This window comes from Talpa occidentalis, unplaced genomic scaffold (genome assembly GCF_014898055.3).
Source record: "Talpa occidentalis isolate TD23 unplaced genomic scaffold, MPIMG_talOcc4v2.1 talOcc4.13, whole genome shotgun sequence".
NCBI lineage: Eukaryota > Metazoa > Chordata > Mammalia > Eulipotyphla > Talpidae > Talpa > Talpa occidentalis.
Window position 1 is genome coordinate 73,430,338 of NW_023601322.1, and position 21,331 is coordinate 73,451,668.

A 21,331-nucleotide genomic window follows, 5' to 3' on the forward strand; every position below is an offset into this window, starting at 1 on the left:
CTATTTATTCCTTTACCCTCTACCAAGGAGGAAATAAATAAGAGAACCCATTGTCTCAAGTCCATTGTTCTTAAAACAATAATATTTATATAACTAAACTCTGGGTGAACCAGGCACTACCATGCAGTTTATATTGCCTGGTTGCTGTGGAGTATGAGGGGCTCTCTGGAGAAGTTCAGACAAAGGATGGTGGAGGAACAGGGCACGAGGACCCCTGCATACAATTATTTTCTCAGTTAATAATATGACACATCACATATTTCAGTTGATCTCATCTGTGTCGTCACTTCCCAGCTGGCTGTGTTGCCCGGGGTTCATAGCAGTCTAAATACCAATGCTTCGACTTCTACTTCCAGAAAAATGGAGTAGAAAGGCTTCCCCTGTTCTCCCTTTAAGTACAACTAGAAAATCTGGACATCAGATATGACAAAACATACAAGATTCTGAATGGTGAAGAGAAGGCAACACACCCAGCAGGGACTTCAGGGCCCAAGGAACATCAGAATGTTGACTTTGCTGGGTTTCTTTTTGCTTCATGTGTCCCCAACACGGAGCTGAAGAAGCCAGCAACCTGGAAACCTGGATAAATAAACCTGGATAAATAAAGCTCCCCCAAAGTCTGTTCTCTCTGGCCAAAGGAGCAGGAAAAGGGCAGCCTGGTGACACAGAAAACTTTTAGACATTGAACTCTCTACTTTAGCCAATCATTCTAGAAAAATCTTTGGCACCATGTATGTACACACCATTAAAAGCCTAGTGGGGAGCCTGAATTTCTCTTTTTTTTATACTAGACTATCATAAGGCACCCATGTCCCCTACCAGAAATCCCAGTAGGGAGGCTGGAATTCCACCTCACCTAGCAGGAACATGGGACCCCTTCTCTTCCTGGGAGAGGCGGCCTCAGGGGAAACCTAGTGGGGTCAGGACTTCCCACCTCTTCCCTTGGTCATAAGATCACTCTCCCTTCCCACTCCCCATCCCATGGTAACAGTGGAAACCTGTGGCAAGCAGTAAGGAGGGGCATCTGTTCTCTGTAGTGGAGGTATCGGTGGAGGCCTAGTAGAAAAATGGACCTGTTACCCCTTCAATAGAAACTGAGTTGGGATCTTGGAATTCTACACTTACTTGTTTTGGCAATACCAAAACGACACCACTCTCTCTCCCTTCTCCTACTGGAACAGTGTTAGAGGAAGCCAGTAAAACAGGACAGGAGAGGTCTGCTGCGCCATGTGGGTCAGCTCCCTGGCCGGGGATCAAACTCTTACTACAGTGGCAGCAGATAGCTTCATAGTGCTGAGACTTAACTCCTTGTGCCACCAGGGAGGCCCCTGTACCTCATATTCTTAACCCACTCATCTGTCCTAGGACACTTAAGTTGTTTCTGTAACTCGGCTATTGTAAATAGTGCTGGAATGAAGATAGGAATGTATATGTCCCTTCAAATTAGTACTTTTGCAATCTTTGGATAGATACCTGGGGGTGGAATTGCCAAATCATATGGTAGATATACATTTTAGTCTTGCGAAACCTCCACACCTCCACAGGGGCTGGACTAGTCTGCATTCCCATCAGCAGTGTACAAGATTCCTTTTTTTCCATATCCTTGCCAGCTCTTGTTGTTTCTGGCCTTTGTGATATAGACCATGCTCACAAGTGTGTGAAGTTATCTCATTGCGGTTTTATATTCATTTCCCTGGTTATAAGTGATAATGAACATTTTTTCATGTGTCTGTTGTCCATATGAATGTCTTCTTTGGAGATGGGTCTGTTTAACTGTTCTGCCCATTTTTGTTATTTGTTGTTGTTATTGAATTGAACAAGTTCTTTGTAACTGTCAGATGTATGGCATAAAAATATTCCCCCCCCTTAGTTGTGTGTCTTTTCATTTTAATAATAGTTTATTTCATGGTGCAGAAGCTTTTTAATTTGATGCAGTACTGATAATTGATTTTTGCTTTTATTTTCCTTGCTATAGGAATAGAGTCCCCAAAGACATCGTTGATGCTAATGTTGTGAAGTGTTTTTGCTGATATGTTCTTCTATGTATTTTGTGGTTTCAGGACTCACATCCATGTTGTGAGATAGCGGTCTAGTTTCATTCATTTGTTTGTCGGTAACCAGTTTTCCCAGTGCCATTTGTAGAAGAGCCTTCCCTTTCTCCAATCTATACTTTTGACCCTTGTATTGTATATTAACAGTCTGAGCTATCAATTCTATTCTTGGTCTGTGTATCTTTTTCTATTCCAGTATCATATTGTTTTGATTACTATAGCTTTATAGTATAGCTTTAAGTCTGGGAGTTGATACCACTGTCCTTTTTTGTTTAGATTGTTTTGGCTATTTGGGGTCTTTTGTGGTTCCAGATAAACTTCAGTAATGTTTTTTCTATTTCTTTGAAGCATGTGTGGCAAAACAATTTGTTACTATTTTTCCCCCTGACGTCTTATTTGATTCCCCTATATTGAATGATAGAGAATTTCTTGTCAGAAATGACGGGGACCAGAAAGGAGTGGCACAACATTTTTGAACTGATAAAAGAAAACTAGACTCCTATATGTAGCAAAAACACTTTGTAGGAGTGAAGGGATAAGATATTCTCAGACAAATGAAACCTAAGAGAATTTGTCTCTAGTAGAATGACTGTAGTAGAATGCCTCTAAAAGAAAGTTTAAATAACATTTTATGAAAAGAAAGGAATCTTGGCACATTAAGAAGGGAGTCAGGGTGTGGTAAAGAAAGATGTGGATAAATACATAGGAGACAGAATTTCTGTCTCTCACTGAATTTTCTAAATTATTTTTGATGCTTGAGGTAAAAATTATAACACTGTTTGATGTGGTTCTATGTATTTATAAAGAAAAGATTTAAGACAATTATTAATGGCAGGGTAGAGGGGTATAAATGAAGGTAAGATTCCTATACTTGAATTGGTAAAATTACAAAACAACAGACTATAGTAAGTTATTTAAAAAACTATACAAAGAGATGGGCCTCCCTGGTGGTACAGTGGATTGAGCGCAGCACTGTGAAGCTGTCCGCAGCCTCTGCAGAATGGGTTCAATTCCCAGCGGGCCAGGGAGATGCCCACATGGCATAGCAGACCTCTCCTGTCTCGCCCGCTGCTCTACTCAGCAGTGTATTTCAGTCAGTCTGCCTGTTCTACTCCCCACTCTGTCCCTGGTGGATTCTCTTGCCCTCCTGCGCCTCTGGCCTGTACCCCAGCTCTTGTATAAATAAATAACTCTTAAAAACTATACAAGGAGATTCTTCAGAAACACAACAGAAAAATCAAAATGGAATTCTAGAAAATTAGTAACTCAAAGTAAGACAGGAAAAAGAAAATGGAGATGAAAAAAATAAGGAGAACAGATGACAAAAAATTAAAATGACGGGCTAAAACATCAACATAGGGCCTCCCCTGGTGGCGCAGGTGGTTGAGCGCAGCGCTGTGAAGCTGTCTGCAGCCTCTGCAGTGCAGGTTCGATTCTGGCCAGCTGGCAAGGGTCCCATATGGCACAGCAGACCTCTCCTGTCTCACTTGCTGCTCCCCTCAGCGGTGTATTTCAGACAGTCTGCCTGTTCTGCTGCCCACTCTCTCTGGTGAATCCTCTCACCCTCCCATGCATCTGGCCTGCACCTCTGGTCTTATATGCATGAATAAATCTTTAAAAAAAATCAACATATCATTTAAATGTAAATGTTCTAAACACACAAATTAAAACCAGAAATAGTCATAATGGACTAAAAAACATAACCATACTATCTGCCATCTATAAGAAACTCATTTCAGATGTAAGGATAAAGTAAGGTTGAATGTAAAAAAGGTACAAGAATTAATCAAAAGAAAGTCAGAGTAGCTATATTGTTATCAGATAATGTAGACTTGAGACCAAGGAAAGTGCCAGAGACAGACATCACATAATAATAAAAGGATCAAGAATGTGTATGCATCAAATAATAGAACTATACAAGTGTGAAGTAGATTGAGAGAAAAGAAAGGAAAAACACTTATAGTTGGAGACTTTAAAACCCCTCTTGACAATTGATGGAGCAACTAGAGAGGAAATAGGCAAGAATTCAGAACTCTCAACAACACCATCACCTGGGAGGATCTAATCAACAGTTATAGGACACTCTACCCAACAATAGCAGAATACACATTCTTTTCAAGTGTGCACAAAACATACACGAAGACAGACCATAGCTCGGGTCAAAAATAAACCTCAGTGAATTGTGAAAGAATATAAATCATACAAGGTGTGTTCTCTAAGCACAATGGAATCAACTAGAAATCCATAATAGAAAGATAATAGGAAAATTTCCAAATGCTTGGAAGCAAAACATCACACTACTAAATAATCTATTAGTCCAGGAAGAATTCTCAAGGGAAATTATACAATGAAAATAAAAATATAGCATTTCAAAATCTGTGGCACATAACGAAAGGGGTATTGAGAGGGAAATGTATAGCATTAAATGCCTACATTAGAAAAGAGGAAAAGTGTGAAAGAAGTAATCTAAGCTCACACCCAAAGAACTTAGAAAAGGCAACATAAACTCAATAAGTATAAGTGAGAAAATAATAAAAGTAACCATACAAATTGATGACACTGAAAAAAACAGTAGAGAAAATAAAAGAAATAAAAGAGATAGTTCTTTGAAAAGAACCATAAAATTGATAAACCATTGAGGGTGACAAAGAAAAAAGAGAAGAGCCACAAATTAGTAGGATCGGGAATTAAACCAGAGATCTCACTACAGACCCTGCACACATCAATTGTGAATAAGGTAATATTGCAGACAGCTCCTGTGTGCATTTGACAACTTAGATGAAATGGATCAATTATCCAAAATACGTAAGCGTCCACAGTACACTCAAAAGTGAATAGAGAATTTCAGTAGTTCTAAACTATTAAGGAAATTGAGTTAATAAATTAAAACTCCCCCTGATGGAAATCTTCAAACCCAGATGTTTTTGTTGGAAAATTCTACCAAATGTTTAAATATTTAACACTGATTCTATATAATCTCTTCCAGAAAATAAAAGAGAGAACATGTGTAATTCATTTTATGAAGCCAGTATTATCTGAACCAAAGCCAGACTAAACACTACAAAAAAGAACATGAAAGAGCCATATCCCTCATGAATATACAGTAAGTCCTCACTTAATGTCATCAATAGAAACTGTGGCTTTAAATGAAATATTGCATAACAAAAGCAGATCCTCCACTAATGTTTTGTTTAAGGGCAGCTGGATTTCTTTTTTTTAATGATCAATATTATAATGAAAGGAAGTCATCTTATTTAAAGACCTACTATAGACACAAAAATCCTTAAGAAATATTAACAGGGAAAGCAACAAAATATAAAAAGATTTATATACTATGACAAAGTGAGATTTATTAAAGATGCAAAACTAGTTCAGTGTTAAGAATTGTAATCTACCATATTAACAGGCTAATAGAAAAATCACATGACCATATCAATTGATGCCCAGAAAAACAGTTGAAAATTTTCAATTCACCTATTTAAAAAACTCAAAAAAAAGAAATGAAGAGAAACATTCACAACTTGATAAAGTACATCTACAAAAAACTCAATAGCTATCCTTATTATAATTATAAAAAAATAAATGCTTTCTCTCTCAAGCCAGGAACAAGACAATGAGATCTGCTCTTATCACTCCTAATCAACACAGTGCTGGGAGTGCTAGTTAATGCAATACCGCAAGAAAAGGGGAAAAAAATGACAACTTTCGAGCTACAGCAAGAGTTAAGAGGATGAAAAAAACAAGCTCTAGACTGGAACAAAATATTTGCAAACAATTGCAAAGGACTAGCATCTAGTATTTATAAAGAGCTCTCAAAACTCAGTAGTGAAAGGAAGCAAGCAATCCAGTTAGAAAATGGCCAAGAGGTACGAGCCATTTCTCTAAAGAGGACAGATGTTTGGGTGACAAACACATGAAAAGACCCTCAATATCATTAGCCAGTAGGGAAATGCAAAATAAAACCACAATGAGATATCCCTGCACACCTCCCAGACTGACTAAAATAAAAAAAAAAAAATAGTGACACCAGCAAATGCAGAGAAGCTAAACCGTTCAAGCACTGCTGCTGGTGGGAACATAAAATGATTCAGTCACTCTGGGAAATAGTTTGCCGTTTCTTAAAGAGCTCACCATGCAACTATCCTACAGACCAGCGCATTGCACTCATGGGTAGCCCAGAAATGATGATATGTTCATGTAAAATCTTGTACACAAATGTTTGCAGCAACTTTATAGTAATAGCTTAAAATGGGAGCAATGCAGGTGGTTAAACAGATGTGGTCCTTCACGCCATGGGACAAGGTGAAGGACAAGGAATACACTTTTGATATGAGAAATAATTTGAATGTCGTACTAAGTATACTTAGTGAAAAAAAGCCAGTACCCAAAGTTACATGTTATATGCTCTTCTTTATGTAATATTCTTGAAATGACAAAATTATAGAAATGAGAACAAAGTACATTTTTATAAAATATTCTTGAAATAACAAACTTATAGAAATGAGAACAAAGTAAGGGTTGCCAGGGTTTAGGGATGCAGAGAAGGGGCGCCGGAGGGGCGGGAGAGGCAGCCCTTGAGGTGATGGAAAGCTTCTGTGTCTTTCTGTCAATGTCAAGTTTCAGGTGTGACATCGTCCTGTGGCAAGATGTCACCGTGGAGGAAATGCGTGGGACAGACGATCACTCTGTATTATTTCTTGCAACTTCATGTGAATCTCCAATTATTTCAAAAGAAAAGAATTAAAAATCAATTAGTGCTACGTAATTCCTTTCCCATTTATAATAAAAGGCCGCCTGCCTGGCAGTGTGTGACAGGCGCACCCGCGCTCGGTGGAGGTCAGCTGAGGACACGAGGATCCTAACTCAGTTTATTTCTTGACTGAGCAGCATGGGCTGCTGGCATGGCTGAGGCTGTTACATTTTAAATTGCTTTTCTTCTTAGTCATATATGTTTGATTTGTGCTCATAATAGACTGTGTTTAAAGACAAGAAACATAAGGAACCCGATGATGAAATACAAGATAATTAAGAGCAAAAAATGCTAAGGCGACCAGCCTACTTTAAAATTATCCCCGCCAATCTGTAAATTGTATTCATCTGATAAAAATCCTTATATAGAACACCAAGATGTCTTTGGTACTTCAGAAACAGTGTTAAGAAGAGAAAATAGAGTGGCAATTATATCCAATTTGGCTTTTCATTTATCGAGAATAAAGGCTCTATCCACACCCACAATGTGGTATTTGCAGCGGGCTTGCAAATAGCGACCTGAAATCTTTCTCCTGCTGTCATTTATAAACACACCATAGAAATTATAAAAATAAAATAGTAGTGTTTTTAAGTATAAAATTCCGTAACTTCAGATGTTAATTCTTGGAAATCAGTGTTTGTCTCTACTTGATGCTGTTAAATCCCTAAGTACTTTTCAGTATCTCTTCAATCCCAAAACCAAGTATGACATATCAATTTTCAGCATATTTATCAGGAAATTATGCTTCCTCTTATATAACTTAATAAAAATGAAACCTCATGTTATTGCTGTTAGATGATATAAAGTGGACATTTATGTAGAATGACTTTATTATGGATATTGTTGATTACATTAACACCAACTATAGTATGATATATAATGAGATATTCTTCAATCCCTCCTTTGAAAAAAAGAATTTTAAAGATACATTTATTTGTTTATACAAGAACCGGGTATAGGCCAGATGCGCGGGCGGGAGAGAGGCTTCACCAGAGACAGAGCGGGGAACAGAACAGGCATACACTGCTGAAGGGAGCAGCAGGCGTGGCAGGAGAGGTCTGCCACGCCATGTGGGACCCTTGCCAGCCGGCCGGGATCAAACTGGCACTGCAGAGGCTGTGGACAGCTTCACAGAGTGGCGCTCAACCGCCTGCATCACCAGGGGAGGCCCTAAAATTTTTTTATATTTATTTTCTTAACATCTTTGTTAATTTTTGGATAGTATTTGATTTCTCCCCTCTGGTGTGGTCCCTGTAGCTCTCCCACCACCACAGCATCCGGGCTCCATCACCATAGTCCCATGTGCTCTTCCCTCCCCTGTGTTGACCCCTCTTGCTCCCCCTCTCCCACTGGATGCCTCAGATCTATGGTCACTTTGCAAGTTTTGTCTTTTCCTGACCCTTTGTTCCGTGTCTATATATTCCATATATAAGTGAAACCATTGATACTTATCTTTTTCCTTCTGACTTATTTCGCTTAGCATCATCCTTCCAGCTCCATCTGTGGTTCCACAAGTGGTGTGAATTTATCCTTTTCTTTTTAAAAAAAGATTTATTTATTTATTTATACAAGCATTGGGTACAGTCAGAAGCATGGGAGGGTGAGAAAATTCACCAGAGCCAGAGTGGGGAACAGAACAGGCAGACTGATGAAATACATTGCTGAGGGGAGCAGTGGGCGTGGCTGGAGAGGTCTGCATGCCATGTGGGACCTCACGGGAGGCCGGGGATCGAACTGGCACTGCAGAGGCTATGGGCAGCTTCGCAGCCGAGCGCTCAACCGCTGCACCACCAGGGGAGGCCTGCGTGAGTTTATCTTTTTAAATCACTGAGTAGTATTCCATTGTGTGTATATAACACATCTTAATCCACTCATCTGTTTTGGGGAAGTTTTCACTTAGCACACAAAAATTGATGAAATACGCTTAAATTCTTTGAGTGAAAAGCCTGAGAAATCATACATGATGCGACAGTGCTGCTGTGTGTGTGCCTGCCAGCTCTGAGGTGCCATCCTGTGCACGGCAGTTGTTGTGTCTGCTGTCCTAGATCTAGAACAAGTAGGGTATGGAGGCTCCTGGCTAATTAAGTAACTGAAAATGGTTGTAGACCTCAACCCAGGATTGGGGTCCAGAAACTTCTATTAGGACAACTTAAGTAGGGAGATAATAATATCAATAGTTTTCTTCTATGCTGTGTCTCACATCAGTCAAATGAGGCATCTGGTTTTTATTTGCATCTTGGCTTCTTTCTCATTTGGTGTGTTTTCTCTTTCAAGTCACAGAAAACCCCAACTCAACTGATTGGAGTAATCTGGAAAATAGAAATCCCAGGGCAGCGCAGCTTCAGGCTTGGTTATTTCAGCTGCTAAACTCCTAGAGGTCTAGTTTCGTTCCCTGTTCTGCCAACTTCCATTGGTGAACTTGGGGTCACAAGATGGCAGCCATAGTTCTAGGGATACCTTGTAGTTAATGAGGGCTCCCACTGTCCCCCTGCAGTGCAGTGCCTGATGGGGAGGATGGAAGCCCTATGAGTGACTTAGTCCGTGCAGAGGAGAGACTCCCAAATGGAGCTGACATCCTATAGGCTGACAAGAAGCGAGAAAGCTTATCTGTTTGGTTTTACATGACAAGGGTACATATTGAGGACAAAAGTAAGTAAATATACCAAGAGGTTCAGAATGGAAGGTTCTCTAGGGACCTGATTTGTAGGACATGGATTCAGAGATAGTACCAGATGCAACATACATACACCCTGTGTGGAATGGACACAGAGGTGCGTCGTGGCTATGAGGGCTGGTTCTGAGTCAGATTCTATCTGGGCTGTGAGGCTTAGGTGAGCTGGGCTTGGGACCCAGTGCATCATGAGCAGTCACTCACCCTAAGACAGTGATTGCAATAATGTGCCAGACTTGACCACAGGCCTCTCAGTAGCTGAACAACTATTCGTCCCGCTTTTACTGTATCCACCAGTCCCCTCCCGTCGCCCCGCTCTCTTCATACAGCAGCCAGAGTGATGTTAAAAACATATGGTGTCGGGCCTCCCCGGTGGCGCAGCGGTTGAGCGCTGGGTTGAGAAGCTGCCTGCAGCCTCTGCAGCGCCGGTTCAATCCCCAGCAGCTCCCTGGCCACGGGAGGAGGGTCCCACATGGCACGCAGACCTCTCCTGCCGCCCGCTGCTCCCCTCAGCAGTGTACTTTGGTCCTTCTGCCTGCTCTGCTCCCTGCTCTGGCTCTGGTGAATTCTCTCACCCTCCCACGCTTCTGACTGTACCCAGTGCTTGTATAAATAAATAAAAAAACAAAAACATATGGTGTCGTTCTTCTGCTCAGCACCCTCTGTGGCTTCCATGACACCTAGAATCAGGCTTAAAGTCCTCATTTGTTGTTGCTCGGATGCCCTATGTGGTCTGGCCCCTGCCTACCTCTGCCTTCTTCCACAGTTCTCTCGCCACCCTGCTGAGTGACATCAAGCCTGTTCTCACATCACCTTCCTCATGCCAGTTGCACCCCCACTAGAGCTCCTGCCCTCTGGTCCTCTCATTCACACACCTCTCTCCCTAAGCACCTCCTTGGGGTGGTGTCTATTCTGAGTCAGGTCCCACCTTCGAGGCCCTATTCCTGTGGCACTTCAGAGCCCTTAAATGATCCTTAATGCTGTATTTTCATTGGAAAGGAGAACATTCTGCAGCACGGACTGTCTTGTCTTTTTGAGGGCTGTTTTTTTTCAGATGGTCATGGCATCTACCACTGTGCCGATTGAGTTGGAAAACAGGGTTGTGACAAACATTTGTGAGTTTGTGTTTTCCTTTGGAACGAGGGAGACCAGTCCCTCCTGCTCGCTCCCTCTTTGCTGGCTCCCATTCTCAGGAGGATGTGGTGCTTTGAGGCTTAGAGAACTTGGCCTTCTCATCCCCAATTCTCCTGGGGCACCTGGGGTTCTTAGAGTAACAGAGCTCCCTTTTCTCCTGTTCAGTGCTTTGCTTAGCTACCTTGTACCGTCAGTCTAGCCCCTGGGAGTCAGAGGGGGCCCTTATCTGTGGGATAATAGCTCCGTGAAGAGTTTTATTGCTTGTCTCTCTGCACACTCACCTTTCCATCACTGCCTCTTCTCATTCATCCCAAGTTCTTAATTAAACCCCCCTCTCTGTACCTCTTCCTCATGGCCTTGAAAGATTGCCCAAATCCCAGTTGTCTGTTGAATGAACACCTCACTTGCAGTCATACTTCACTACATTTTTTGCCCTAAATCAAAGTTAAAATAGTTATATCTGAGTGTCATTTTAGGTCTAAGATTTTGAATCTGTTCCCCACATTCTCTTAATTTCTAGCTGACTAAATGAATCATCACTGAAGAAATCAGCATCAATATTCGACTTAGGAAAAACCTTTAGCATCATAGCTCTTTTTAGGTCATAGCACCCCTAACACCTATGAATACCAGCAAAATAAAGGCATAGACTTGAAGAATTGAAAAATGACCTTAGAGGTTTATTCCACCCACCTCCAGCTCCTACTTGGGAGGTGAGAAAGGGAGGCGCAGAAAGGGTAGGCTCACCCAGGGTCACCCAGCCAGAGAGGGGCAGAGGCAGGAGAGTGACCCACCTCTTGTGTCCCTCTGTCCAAGGCTCAAAGATTGACACTACTTCTTCAATCAGCTGCATAGTTTGGCTTGAAGATTTAGTAAGATTTTTTTTTGGACAGCAGAATGTTAAATCATGTAAGACAACAAAGACTGTCTCCTGCCTAGTCCCACCTTCACACTTGACCTACCAGTCTGGCTTCTAACAGGGATGTCTGGGCACTGTCTGACCAGCCCAGGATGGACCTGACCTCTAGCTAGTGAGGGGGAGCTTTTCATTGGATCTGGAGAAGGGTCCCTGCTTCTCCTGATGCCCATGGCCATGTGTCACCTCCGGGTATCCTGCTGTGCTGCTTACAGGCTACATTGACCTGCAGGGGATACATTTGGTATCATATGGTTCGATCATATGGTTGTATTTTTGGTAAGAAAAGAAATAGAAAAAAATAGTTTTAAAACTAGTAAAGTAAAAAAATACATATATGGGGATTTTTTAACTTCTTGGTCTTGTAAAAATATGTGGATACCCTCCTTTTATGCGCCTGTGAGCCAGCCTGGCTGTATCACTCACAATAACATAGAGTTGGAGCTGGAGTAGTAATGTGAACTTAATCTTTTTAGCTCCCCCATTCCAGTCTTACTGAATTCTAGGAAATCAAAACTTGACCAGCTTCTTTTGGCCAAGTATCATAGTTTGGTATTGAGAATCATCGGTATGCTGGCAAGTTCTGACACAGGGTTGCAGGCAAATTCTGAAATTCTCTGTGTGAAATGCAGCCTATTTTCCAAGCTGGGGAGTATTCTCAAGCCAAGAATTGCCCTGAGAGGTGAGAGCAGAGAGCAATTCAGAGAGGTGTCAAGGTCTGCTGGCCTCTGATGCTGCTTCCCCAAAGGCTTGTTTTATTTCATCATTCACACTTCACCTTTTTATATTCCAAGGTGACTTTTAATTCCAGTCTTATTTTATGCACAGTAGTCACAATAGCTCACTTCAGATGTTAGCTTTCTCTCTAAGGGATATTCCATACATCTGCTTTGCAGCAACTCCATTCTCCTCCTCTTTGGGAAGCGGAGGAAGTTTGTGCAAGTCCAGTCCCTGTGCCCTGCATCAAACAAAGCTATTTCTGATCTTGGTCAATCTACAGACTCTGACTTACATATGACCCTGAGTTATTAAAAACGCACGTCCCAAGGCCTGCCTTGGTTATGTAATAGGGCCACTAGGCTGACTCAGGGACTTTGTGTTCAGAGCAGAGGACAGAGCTGCTTTCCAAACACCTCCAAATCTCGGGGAGGGGGGGGGAGCTGAGCTCTGAGCTTGGGGTTCCATCTTCACCACCATTTAGTATTACTTTTCAGAGAAAGCGACACCATGTTTCCAAGGTCCCTGCTTCCTTCTATACCCAATCTGTTCTTCCCCCTGCCCCCAACCCCCAAGATGGAAAGTGCCTTCTCTTCAGAGAATTGAGTCTCAAGCCAGCCTTGTAAGTGTAGTCTTGGGTAATCTTGCAAAGATTTATGGACAAATCTGAGAGGGCACCATCCTGCCAAAGCCCTGGGGTTCTGGGGTGGAGTAGCCTTTACCCATCTGAACACTAGTCAAAGCATCCCCCAGGAAATCACAGCTGACTGGGACCTGGAAGTCCAGTCATTTCACAGATGGGGAAACTGATGCCTGTAGCAGAGATATAACAGGCTCTGGGTTCCTCGGGTGGGCGGTGAGAGAGGGCGGTCTGGATCCCAAGCATGGCAGTTAGTACATAGGAGGGGCCCAGGAACACTGGCAAAGCAAATGTAGTACCTCTTTTTTCCATCTTAAGATTTTTGCTACTTCCCTTCTCCTGATATTTAACTTTATCCTCAGAAAAGCCCCCATCTGTCCCCTCCTCCAGGCCAAAGGAGATCACAGGAACGTGGACAAGATGTAATTCCCCTGAGCCAGGAAGTCACCTGGTGTCTACACAGGCAGAGCAGGGGACAGACAGCCCCCCACAAGAGCTCCTGCCCATGGGTCACCAGCAGTCCAGCCTGGCCAGGGGCTCCCTCCTAAGTTTGATGACAGTATCGCCATTTGGAGGGGGGGGACTAGTTATTACAAAGATATTTGCATTTTATTTGGGTAGCAAATTAATCACTGGGCTGGGGAGGTCTCCAAAATATGTGGATGTTGGAGAGGGATTTAGAAAGGTTTGGGAGTCCCAGACTTGGGGTTGGGCTCAGAAGCACTGTCGTGTCCTGTTGTAAGGTTAAAGGGACCCTCTGGGCACAGCTTGGCCAGGCTTGGCAAATGTCCGCTCGACTGCGGTGTATGCGGGGGTATCGTAAGAGTCTGTCGCTGGAGAAGCCAGATTCAGAAGCGAGAAATGAAAACTTTGCTCTTTCACAGGTTGCAGGCGCTCAGCAAGGGGGAGTGTCGCCTGGCACTGCCTCCGGGGACCTCTCTCTCGGTGGGGTGTAGCGGCCGGCTTGGGTTCCCCCAGCCGTGACCGCTGGTGGAGACTAACTGTGCAGCTGGCGAGCCCAGCCTCGGGGAGCCCGGCCCGGCCCGGGAAGGAGCGCGGAAGAAAGGAGAAGAGGGGGTGTATGCGAGGGTGGGAGGAGGTTGTTGACAGCGGAGCTTCTCGCCTGCCGGGGGCGGGAGCGCCCGGGGTCCCCAAGCCCGAGCCGAGAACGCCCGGGAGCGCGGGGAGTCCGGTCGCTCCGCGTGCGCGCCCGGCTGCTCCGCGCACCTGCCGCGGCCCCGCGCGGGTCTGGGCGGCGGGCGGGGGAGGCGCGCACAGGTGGCGGCGATTGGGCAGGCGGGGCCCGGAGGGTGACGTCACGGGCTCCGGTCCCGGCGGCAGAAATAGGGCAGCCGCGGCGGCGGTGGCACAGCAGCGGGCAGCGGCGGCTCCGAGAGCTGGAGCCGCGACCGCCTCCAGCCCGCCCGGGACGCGCCGGCACCAGAGAGCCCCACCGCAGGACGCGGGGCCTGGACGCGGGGGTCGCCGCCGCCTCGGGGCGCTCCCTCCCGCCCACCCAAGTCCGGCCACCTGGTCTTCACCCCGGCCCCTGCCGCCGCAGGTACGCGGGCGCAGCTCCGGAGCGGGCGCGGGGAGGGTGCCAAGCCGCGGCCGCCGCGACCGGTCCCGCCGCTCCGGGCTGGGGTCCAGGCGCCCGCGGCCCCGCGTCGTCCTGCAGGGCCCGGCGCTGGCGGTGCTGTCCCTGCCGCCCGCGCCCGGGGAGCCAAGTTTGCCCTCCCGGTGGGCGGCGGGCACGGGACCGGGGGATCCGGACTCGGCAGGGCTCTCCCCGCCCGGGCCAGCACTCCGGCGAGCGGCTGCGGTGCCGAGGCTTGAGGTCCGGGTCTGCTGCGGGGACCCGAGCGACCCGGCGGGCGCGCGGAGCACGGCGCACACCGCTCGCGCCGAGCCCGCAGCCCGCGCCCGTCCTCAGCCCCCGCGGCGCGGCTCCTGGGCTCCGACCCCGAGCGGCCTCGGCGAGTCGGGCGAGCTGCGCGCTCTCGGCTCGGGCCCGTGCCCTTGGACCCCGACTGGGCTGCGGGCGGGCGTCCGCTCTACCTACTCCTCCAGCTTTGCGGGGAAACTTGCGTCTCCTCGCTGCAGCCTGAAGGGCCCGCGGCGCCTCCCCCGGCCCTCGCAGCCCGGAGGTCCGCGGCGTCTGGGGCTGGGCGCTCCGGCTCCGGCTCCGCGGAGGAGACTGGACTCGGGACACAGCCTGCCGCTCTGGTTCTGCCCGAGTGGTTGCTGTTCTGGGCTAGCGTCGGGTGCTGTCTGCTGGGGAGTCAGTCACCGGGGAGCAGTTTTTGTTTGGGGGGCATCCTGGGAAGGAGGGTGGTGGTCCTAGGAGAGCTTGCACTGTGTGTGATCTTTGCTCCTCTCTGCGCCAGCAAAGGACCTGTTCCAAGTTTCGGGGGGAGGGGGGCGTCCTAGGTGACAGGGGCAGAGCGCTCCGCTTTGGCCGCGTGACACCCCGAGTTTGGGGACGACCACGGTGCGAGCCTTGGGGACTCCCTGCAGCCGTCAAAGCGACGCCCAGAGTACGGTTGCCAGAGGCCTGCCACCTGAGGACTTTGGAGCCCGCCACTCTTGCAGGAGCAGAAAGCCGCTGCAAGCAGTAGGTTTTCTCACAGTGCCGGGAACATGACCGCCGCCCCATCCGCCTGCAGGAAGATGCTGGGGACCGGCGGAGTTGGGCCCTGCTAGGTCGGTATCGTCTCCTGGAGTTGGTCCTCGTGGCGCCGTCCAGCAGACCTCGCGCCTGCTGACCGCCGCGGACATTGATGAATGGCGCTTCCGCAGCCTCCCCTCCGCTCCCCTCTAGGTGTCGCTTCGGCAGAGTGAAAAACAGCGCCAATAGCTTGGGTCTGTTCCTTTCCTCAATTTATTGCAAGCCTGTGCACCAGGAATTGTACTAGATGGGCCCCCGAGAAACACCATCCGTCCATGTTCTCCGGGACAAACACAAGCAGAATTCTAATAGGAGGTGGCACGCTAACTTAAGGCCAAATGTGTGCAGGGAATGCGTCCGTGGCACAGCCTGAGCCCCGAAGAGGGATGGGGAAGAAATTCGGGTTTTTCTCAAAAGTTCCACGTTCCTCCCACCAAGCTTAGTCCTATGAATGCTAGAGGGCCTGTTTCTGGTCTGAGCAGTGGTGAGGTGAAGGGCTCACGTTCATCAAATATTGGAAGAGTTAGCCAGCTATTAGTCAGGGAAATGGATGGCCAGTGATGTGGCTGCTGTGACACCCCCACCCCAGCAACCTTCAGTCCGTAGGTCAGGCCAGAGAGGTGAGCGGATGCCCCCCAGGGCCCGTGTCTGCTTCCCATCTTAGTTTTGTGAGAAGGCACTGCCACATCACTAGACCACGGCTGTGTAGACTTGTTCAGCAGGTCGTGAGCTTTCTTCCCCTTCTGGGAGAAAAGGTGCCTCCCCTCCCTGCAAACTTCAGATGGAGCAAGAGATCATGCAAGAAAATCGTTAACTTTCATGTTATGTACTAAAATTGCTCATTAAAGTTGTGCTAGTGGTTTTTTTCTCACTTAGTATTTTTTATCAACCTCAAGCTCTGTTAATTTCAGAAAAGCTGTTTTTCTTCCAGTGAGAGGCTGGTTTGCTTTCCTGGGCACTGGGAGAATGGTCATCCCTTTGCCTGTGCACTGGAGGGAGAGGTAGGTTGGGACTCTTCTACCTTCACCAGTCCATCACGCCACTCTCTCTCCTTCTACTAAGGGCTGCAGGGTTTTTTTCCTTTTTTTTTTTAAATGTGATCTTCATGTTGTGGTATTTTGTTTGACTTTATGCTGTATTCTCAAAACCAGCATTGAATAGTCAAGATTTCATAAAATCTACCTTAATTCCTGCTTAGCCCTTTTTGATACTGCTCTGCAAACTCAACCTTCTTTCATTGCTTGTGTGTGATCAATTGTGTGCTTACTTAATAAATTAGGTCATTATGTCAAGAGTATGTCTTTTTCTTAGATCTTCTTTCTTAACGCATAGCCCAAGAGCTGCACATCAAGTGAACTAGAACTACACTGCAGAGAGGGGGGGAACTTACGAGGTATAATCCAGTGTTGGAAGAGTAAGGACTCCTGACGGTATCAGTCTGTGTTAGACTTTGTGGTAAATAGGAGTGTAGTAGATTTCTATATTCACATAGGCTAATTTAGGCATCTCATTTATCAAATGTTGAAACAATTAACCAACTGTGTAGAATAGTTCACGAATAGGAAATGTAATGTAACCTCATTGTGGCTTGCTGTATAGTTCGCCTGACATATTTCTCTGCCTAATTTCCCTGGGTTGGTATTTTTAAGACTGTCTTGGGAAGTGTGAACCTCTTTCCTCCCCATAACACTCAAATCAAAACTAGTACCCTGAATCTTTCAGAAGAAATTACTATAGAGGCGCCTGCTTTTAAGTTTGGGTGGGTAAGACATTTTTTTCTTTAACGCTGGGCAGACAGGCAGAAGAGGACCACAGGATTTTATTAGTGCTCAGCTGGTTTCTATTTGTTGATTGGCCACATGCCGAGTACAAAATGCAAACGCCTAAGGTAACAGGCTAGCATGCCCTTTTCAGTAAGAAAGCTTGGAAGTGTGGGTACCTCTGGCTTCTTGTGAAGGGGGTGATGTCGCTCAGTTTGATTATCTTCTTAATTTCTGGTTCTTTGGCTACAGAACAAAATCTATTCCCATGTGGCTAATCTGTATTATCTGGTCCGGTAATATTATCATATTTGGGGGGAAAGACTGAGAAAGAGAACAGTCTCCCCTGAAGCTCTGAGAGTCAGAATTCCCACTCTTGCAGAACAAGACTGCTTCCTGGAGGAGAAAAGAGAAGTTTGTTTTGAGTGTCCTGCCAATTTAACGTCAGTGCATCTGCCTGGCTTCTGACCCTGTCTAAACCAGAGAGCTTCCAGCTGGTGTGTGTTCTCTGCTGGGGCAGATTCTGGAATTTACATGTTCAGCCCATTTTTCTCTAACCATTTGCATTCTTGTGTCCCTTTTTCCAAAATGCATGTCGTGATTGGAATGTTACGTCATACAGATTTGTAGTACCTTTATAATCTTAGATACAAATAAATAACATCAGTTTTCAGCTTATAGCATCAGAAGATCCTGTGGTTTCCACAAAGAGAGGGCAGAACATCTAGGGTGGGCCCATCAATCACCGTAAAAAGCAAAATCACTCATTCTAAATAGGGGATGCAAACAGTCCATATGAAAGTTTGTGATCATGTAAGAAACAAAACAGTTGCCCAGTCAGAATGCCTGGGTTTTAATCTAGGTCTGGACACTGAGGGGGCTGCGTGTGGGGACCCACCCAGGAAGGAGTGAAGTTCTCTTGGAAACAAGATGTCGTTGACTATCAAGTGGTATGCTTTACAAATTGTTAGAAAGAAAACCTAGTCCTAGCCCATTTTATGAGCACAATCTCAGGTAGATTTATAACCAATCTTAGAACTCTAGCATGAATTGAGTGTTTATGAACCTAAATTGATCTCAGAACAGCTCTGGATTGAAAAAGAGGGTTTGTGACCTTATTGATGGTACCTTCTCATTCCTATAATGAGAGATTCTTGTATTTTCTTCTGTTTGAATGGCTGTGTGTCTATTTGAATTTGAGGAGTATTTACTTTATCAACAGATCTGCTTCCCCCAGAGTCAGTGGTTTTACCATGCTCGTGCTCCCTACGGACTTGAAGGGCATCCTTGCTGCTTCATAGTCAATGTCCCTCCTCATATTTTCCTGCCCCACCCCCACCCCCAAACTCACTCTTTCTTGGCAAATAAAGACAGCATCAGGGAGGGCTGAGGGGAGCATACTGAGTGGCCCCATCATGGGTGGCTACAGGAAGGGCAGCAACTTGTCATCACCTCTTGCTTTTGCCTTGTTGGAGCCATAAAAGCTGCAGCAACACAGCTCGTGGCAGCTTTCAGAGGAAAGGAGAGGCTCAGGGCTATGGCGTCCTACCTAGGTCTGCATAGGTCCCCCCCATCATTCTAAAAAAGCACTGTCTCTCAAAATAAGACATTGCTGAGTACTGAAAAGCAGCAGAGGACAGGGGTTAGGAACACAGGTGCTGACTCAACCTTCCCAGCTTGGAGTCCCAGCTCTGCCACTTCTTCTGCCCTGTGGCCTTGGCAGGGTACTTAACCTCCCTGAAACCTGTCTCCTGTGTCATCTATCTGGGGTGATCATTGTCCTCTCATGGAGTAGAAATGAGGATTGTGAGTTAATACCTGTAAAACATTTAGAATCGCTCCTGACATGTAGTAATTGCTATATAAGTGTTAACCAAATAGATAGTTTCTATTTGGTTATTAGATAGATCATCACAATTGATTTAGACCAAATTGATTCTTTTTTATGAACTCAACTGTCATAAAACTTGAGTTGTAAATTCTTAGGCTGTTGCTGCTGTAGCTGTAATGAATTGTCAATCACCGTGAGAATAAAATGGCATCTAAGATGCATCCACTGTGCAAATGAAGTCTGATCCAGTGTGGCCGAGCTGAGCTAGACTTAACAAAGCAGCTGCCTACGAGGATCTCAGTAGTTGGTCTGGCTCATGTCTTCAAATAAAATCTTTCAGGGAACCTCCACACTAACCAGGTAAAACCAGCATTTGATGCAGCTGGACTGGAGCTTTGGCTTCTGAAACAGTTCGAAACAGCGGGTTTCACACCAGAGGTCTGGGACGTTCTTTTAAATGAAGTGGTTTGCTGTGCTAATAAAAATTGCAATAAATGGATTTGGTTTTGATGTTCTCCACTAGAAATAAAATATCAAACCTGATTGCTCTTGAACTCCTAGGCAAATTGGGAACTAAATACTACATTCTGTGGTTTAAATAGCTCTTAACTGCAAGAATTGACATCTGTACATTACTCAAACATCTGTACATTACTCCTAATCATCTGTCTTTAGCTTACTTGGACTTGAAGGCCTGAAAAAGAAAAGTAGAAGACCTTTTACATGTGTGCTTACCCTATGATCGGCGTTTGATTGTGGATAAGTAGGGAATAATTAACAAAATTAGAGTAGGAAACAGTGACTCTAGTTCTAGATTGTCTTAAAATTTTTTTTCTAAAGCCAATAACTGCTTTCTGCAGTTTCTGGAATATGGTTTGATGTTCAGAAGAGAATAATTTATGGAAAGTAGGGAGTTGCCCTATTTATTTTTAGAAAAACTGGTTGCTGTTAGGGAAAGACATTTTAATTCTTTTTTAGTCGTGAATATGATATTTCACTCCTTCCCACCCCTGCAAGAACTTCCATACCCGAGCTGAAGCACCAACTCAGGAGTGTAAATTCGGTGGCTGAAGGAGACGCTGCCTCCCTCGCCAAGGTAGCGATGGAGGCGGAACCTCTCCTCCCCCTGCTGCAATCCCGAGAGTGGGAGCCGGGGCTGGTAGTGGCAGGGCTGTGTGACCTTCAGATTATATTTACTGGCCACTCGGACTTTTTTCCCAGGAGTGCCAGCTTTGCCAACAGATCTCAAAGATGAATGGCTAGAGAAACAGATGTGGGGATGGTAGCCTATGGACTTTTTAAAACAAGAAGCACCTTCTTTTATAAGCTAGTCATTACTCACTGCTTTGCATTGGATAGGGCAGGGCTAAATGCCCACAGTTTTTGGTCTGAGTTCTTCTTATGGGCATTTCTGTATCAAGCAGGAGCCATAAAGCAAATCTGGAGAGGTGGCTCTATGTGGATATGGCACGCAGCCAAGGGGAAACCTGGGATGTGGCAGGAGTGTTTCTGTTTGGTGGCCCTGGCATGAGCAGTCGTGATCAGGTACACCTCCAGCTCCTCTTGTTTGTAGCAGGGATCCTCCAAAGCTGCTGGGCTTGGGCGGGGTAGACTCTTCCACTCTTCAAATAGACGACAGTGCCCGTCAAGCTAATCAGTTTTTATTCCGACCCCCGCTGTGGGCCAGCACTAGGCCAGATCTCATGAGTGCTGGCCTCCCGGGGCTCTGTGTGAGCTCCTCACCCCAGCCATGACTGGGATGCAGTGTGGACCACATGGAATGAAGCACTGAATGGTGTGGTGTTCACAGAATCAATAACCTTAAAACTTTCCTTGAGTGAGAGTTATAAATACTGTATGATGAATTCTCTCTGGCTATGTTTCCTAGACAAAGATCACGAAATTAAGGCTGGAAATTGTTCGCAGTTAATTGGACAAGTGGGATAATCTGTGTCTTTGTCCCCTTAACACAATGCCCAGTAAGTGAGCCTTAGTTTTTTATCCATGTAACTCATCGAACTGCTCATTTCTTGTCTTCTAGGACTTTAGATAATTTATCAAGTGAAACTCAGGAAACAGTTAAAGGTTATTGAAATTCCATTATCCATGGAAGCTTGGATTCTGCTATAAGCATGAGTAGTCTTGAAATGAAAATATTGGACCTAATGATGCCTCTTTGAAGCTTACTATAAA

The 21,331-nt window shown here is 45.5% G+C and overlaps 1 protein-coding gene across 3 annotated transcripts in view; it reads left to right on the forward strand.

Moving 5' to 3' along the window:
• Positions 1-21,331, forward strand: part of FSTL4 (follistatin like 4) — a 672,816-nt gene that overhangs the window by 273,125 nt on the left and 378,360 nt on the right. The window contains exon 1 of one of the 3 annotated variants that reach the window (XM_054694401.1): positions 5,138-5,154. The exons of the other annotated variants lie outside the window; for them this stretch is intronic. Coding sequence (XP_054550376.1) covers positions 5,144-5,154 — 11 coding nt within the window. The 5' untranslated portion in view covers positions 5,138-5,143. Of the gene's footprint in view, positions 1-5,137; positions 5,155-21,331 lie in introns of those variants that run through there. 3 annotated transcript variants of the gene reach the window in all.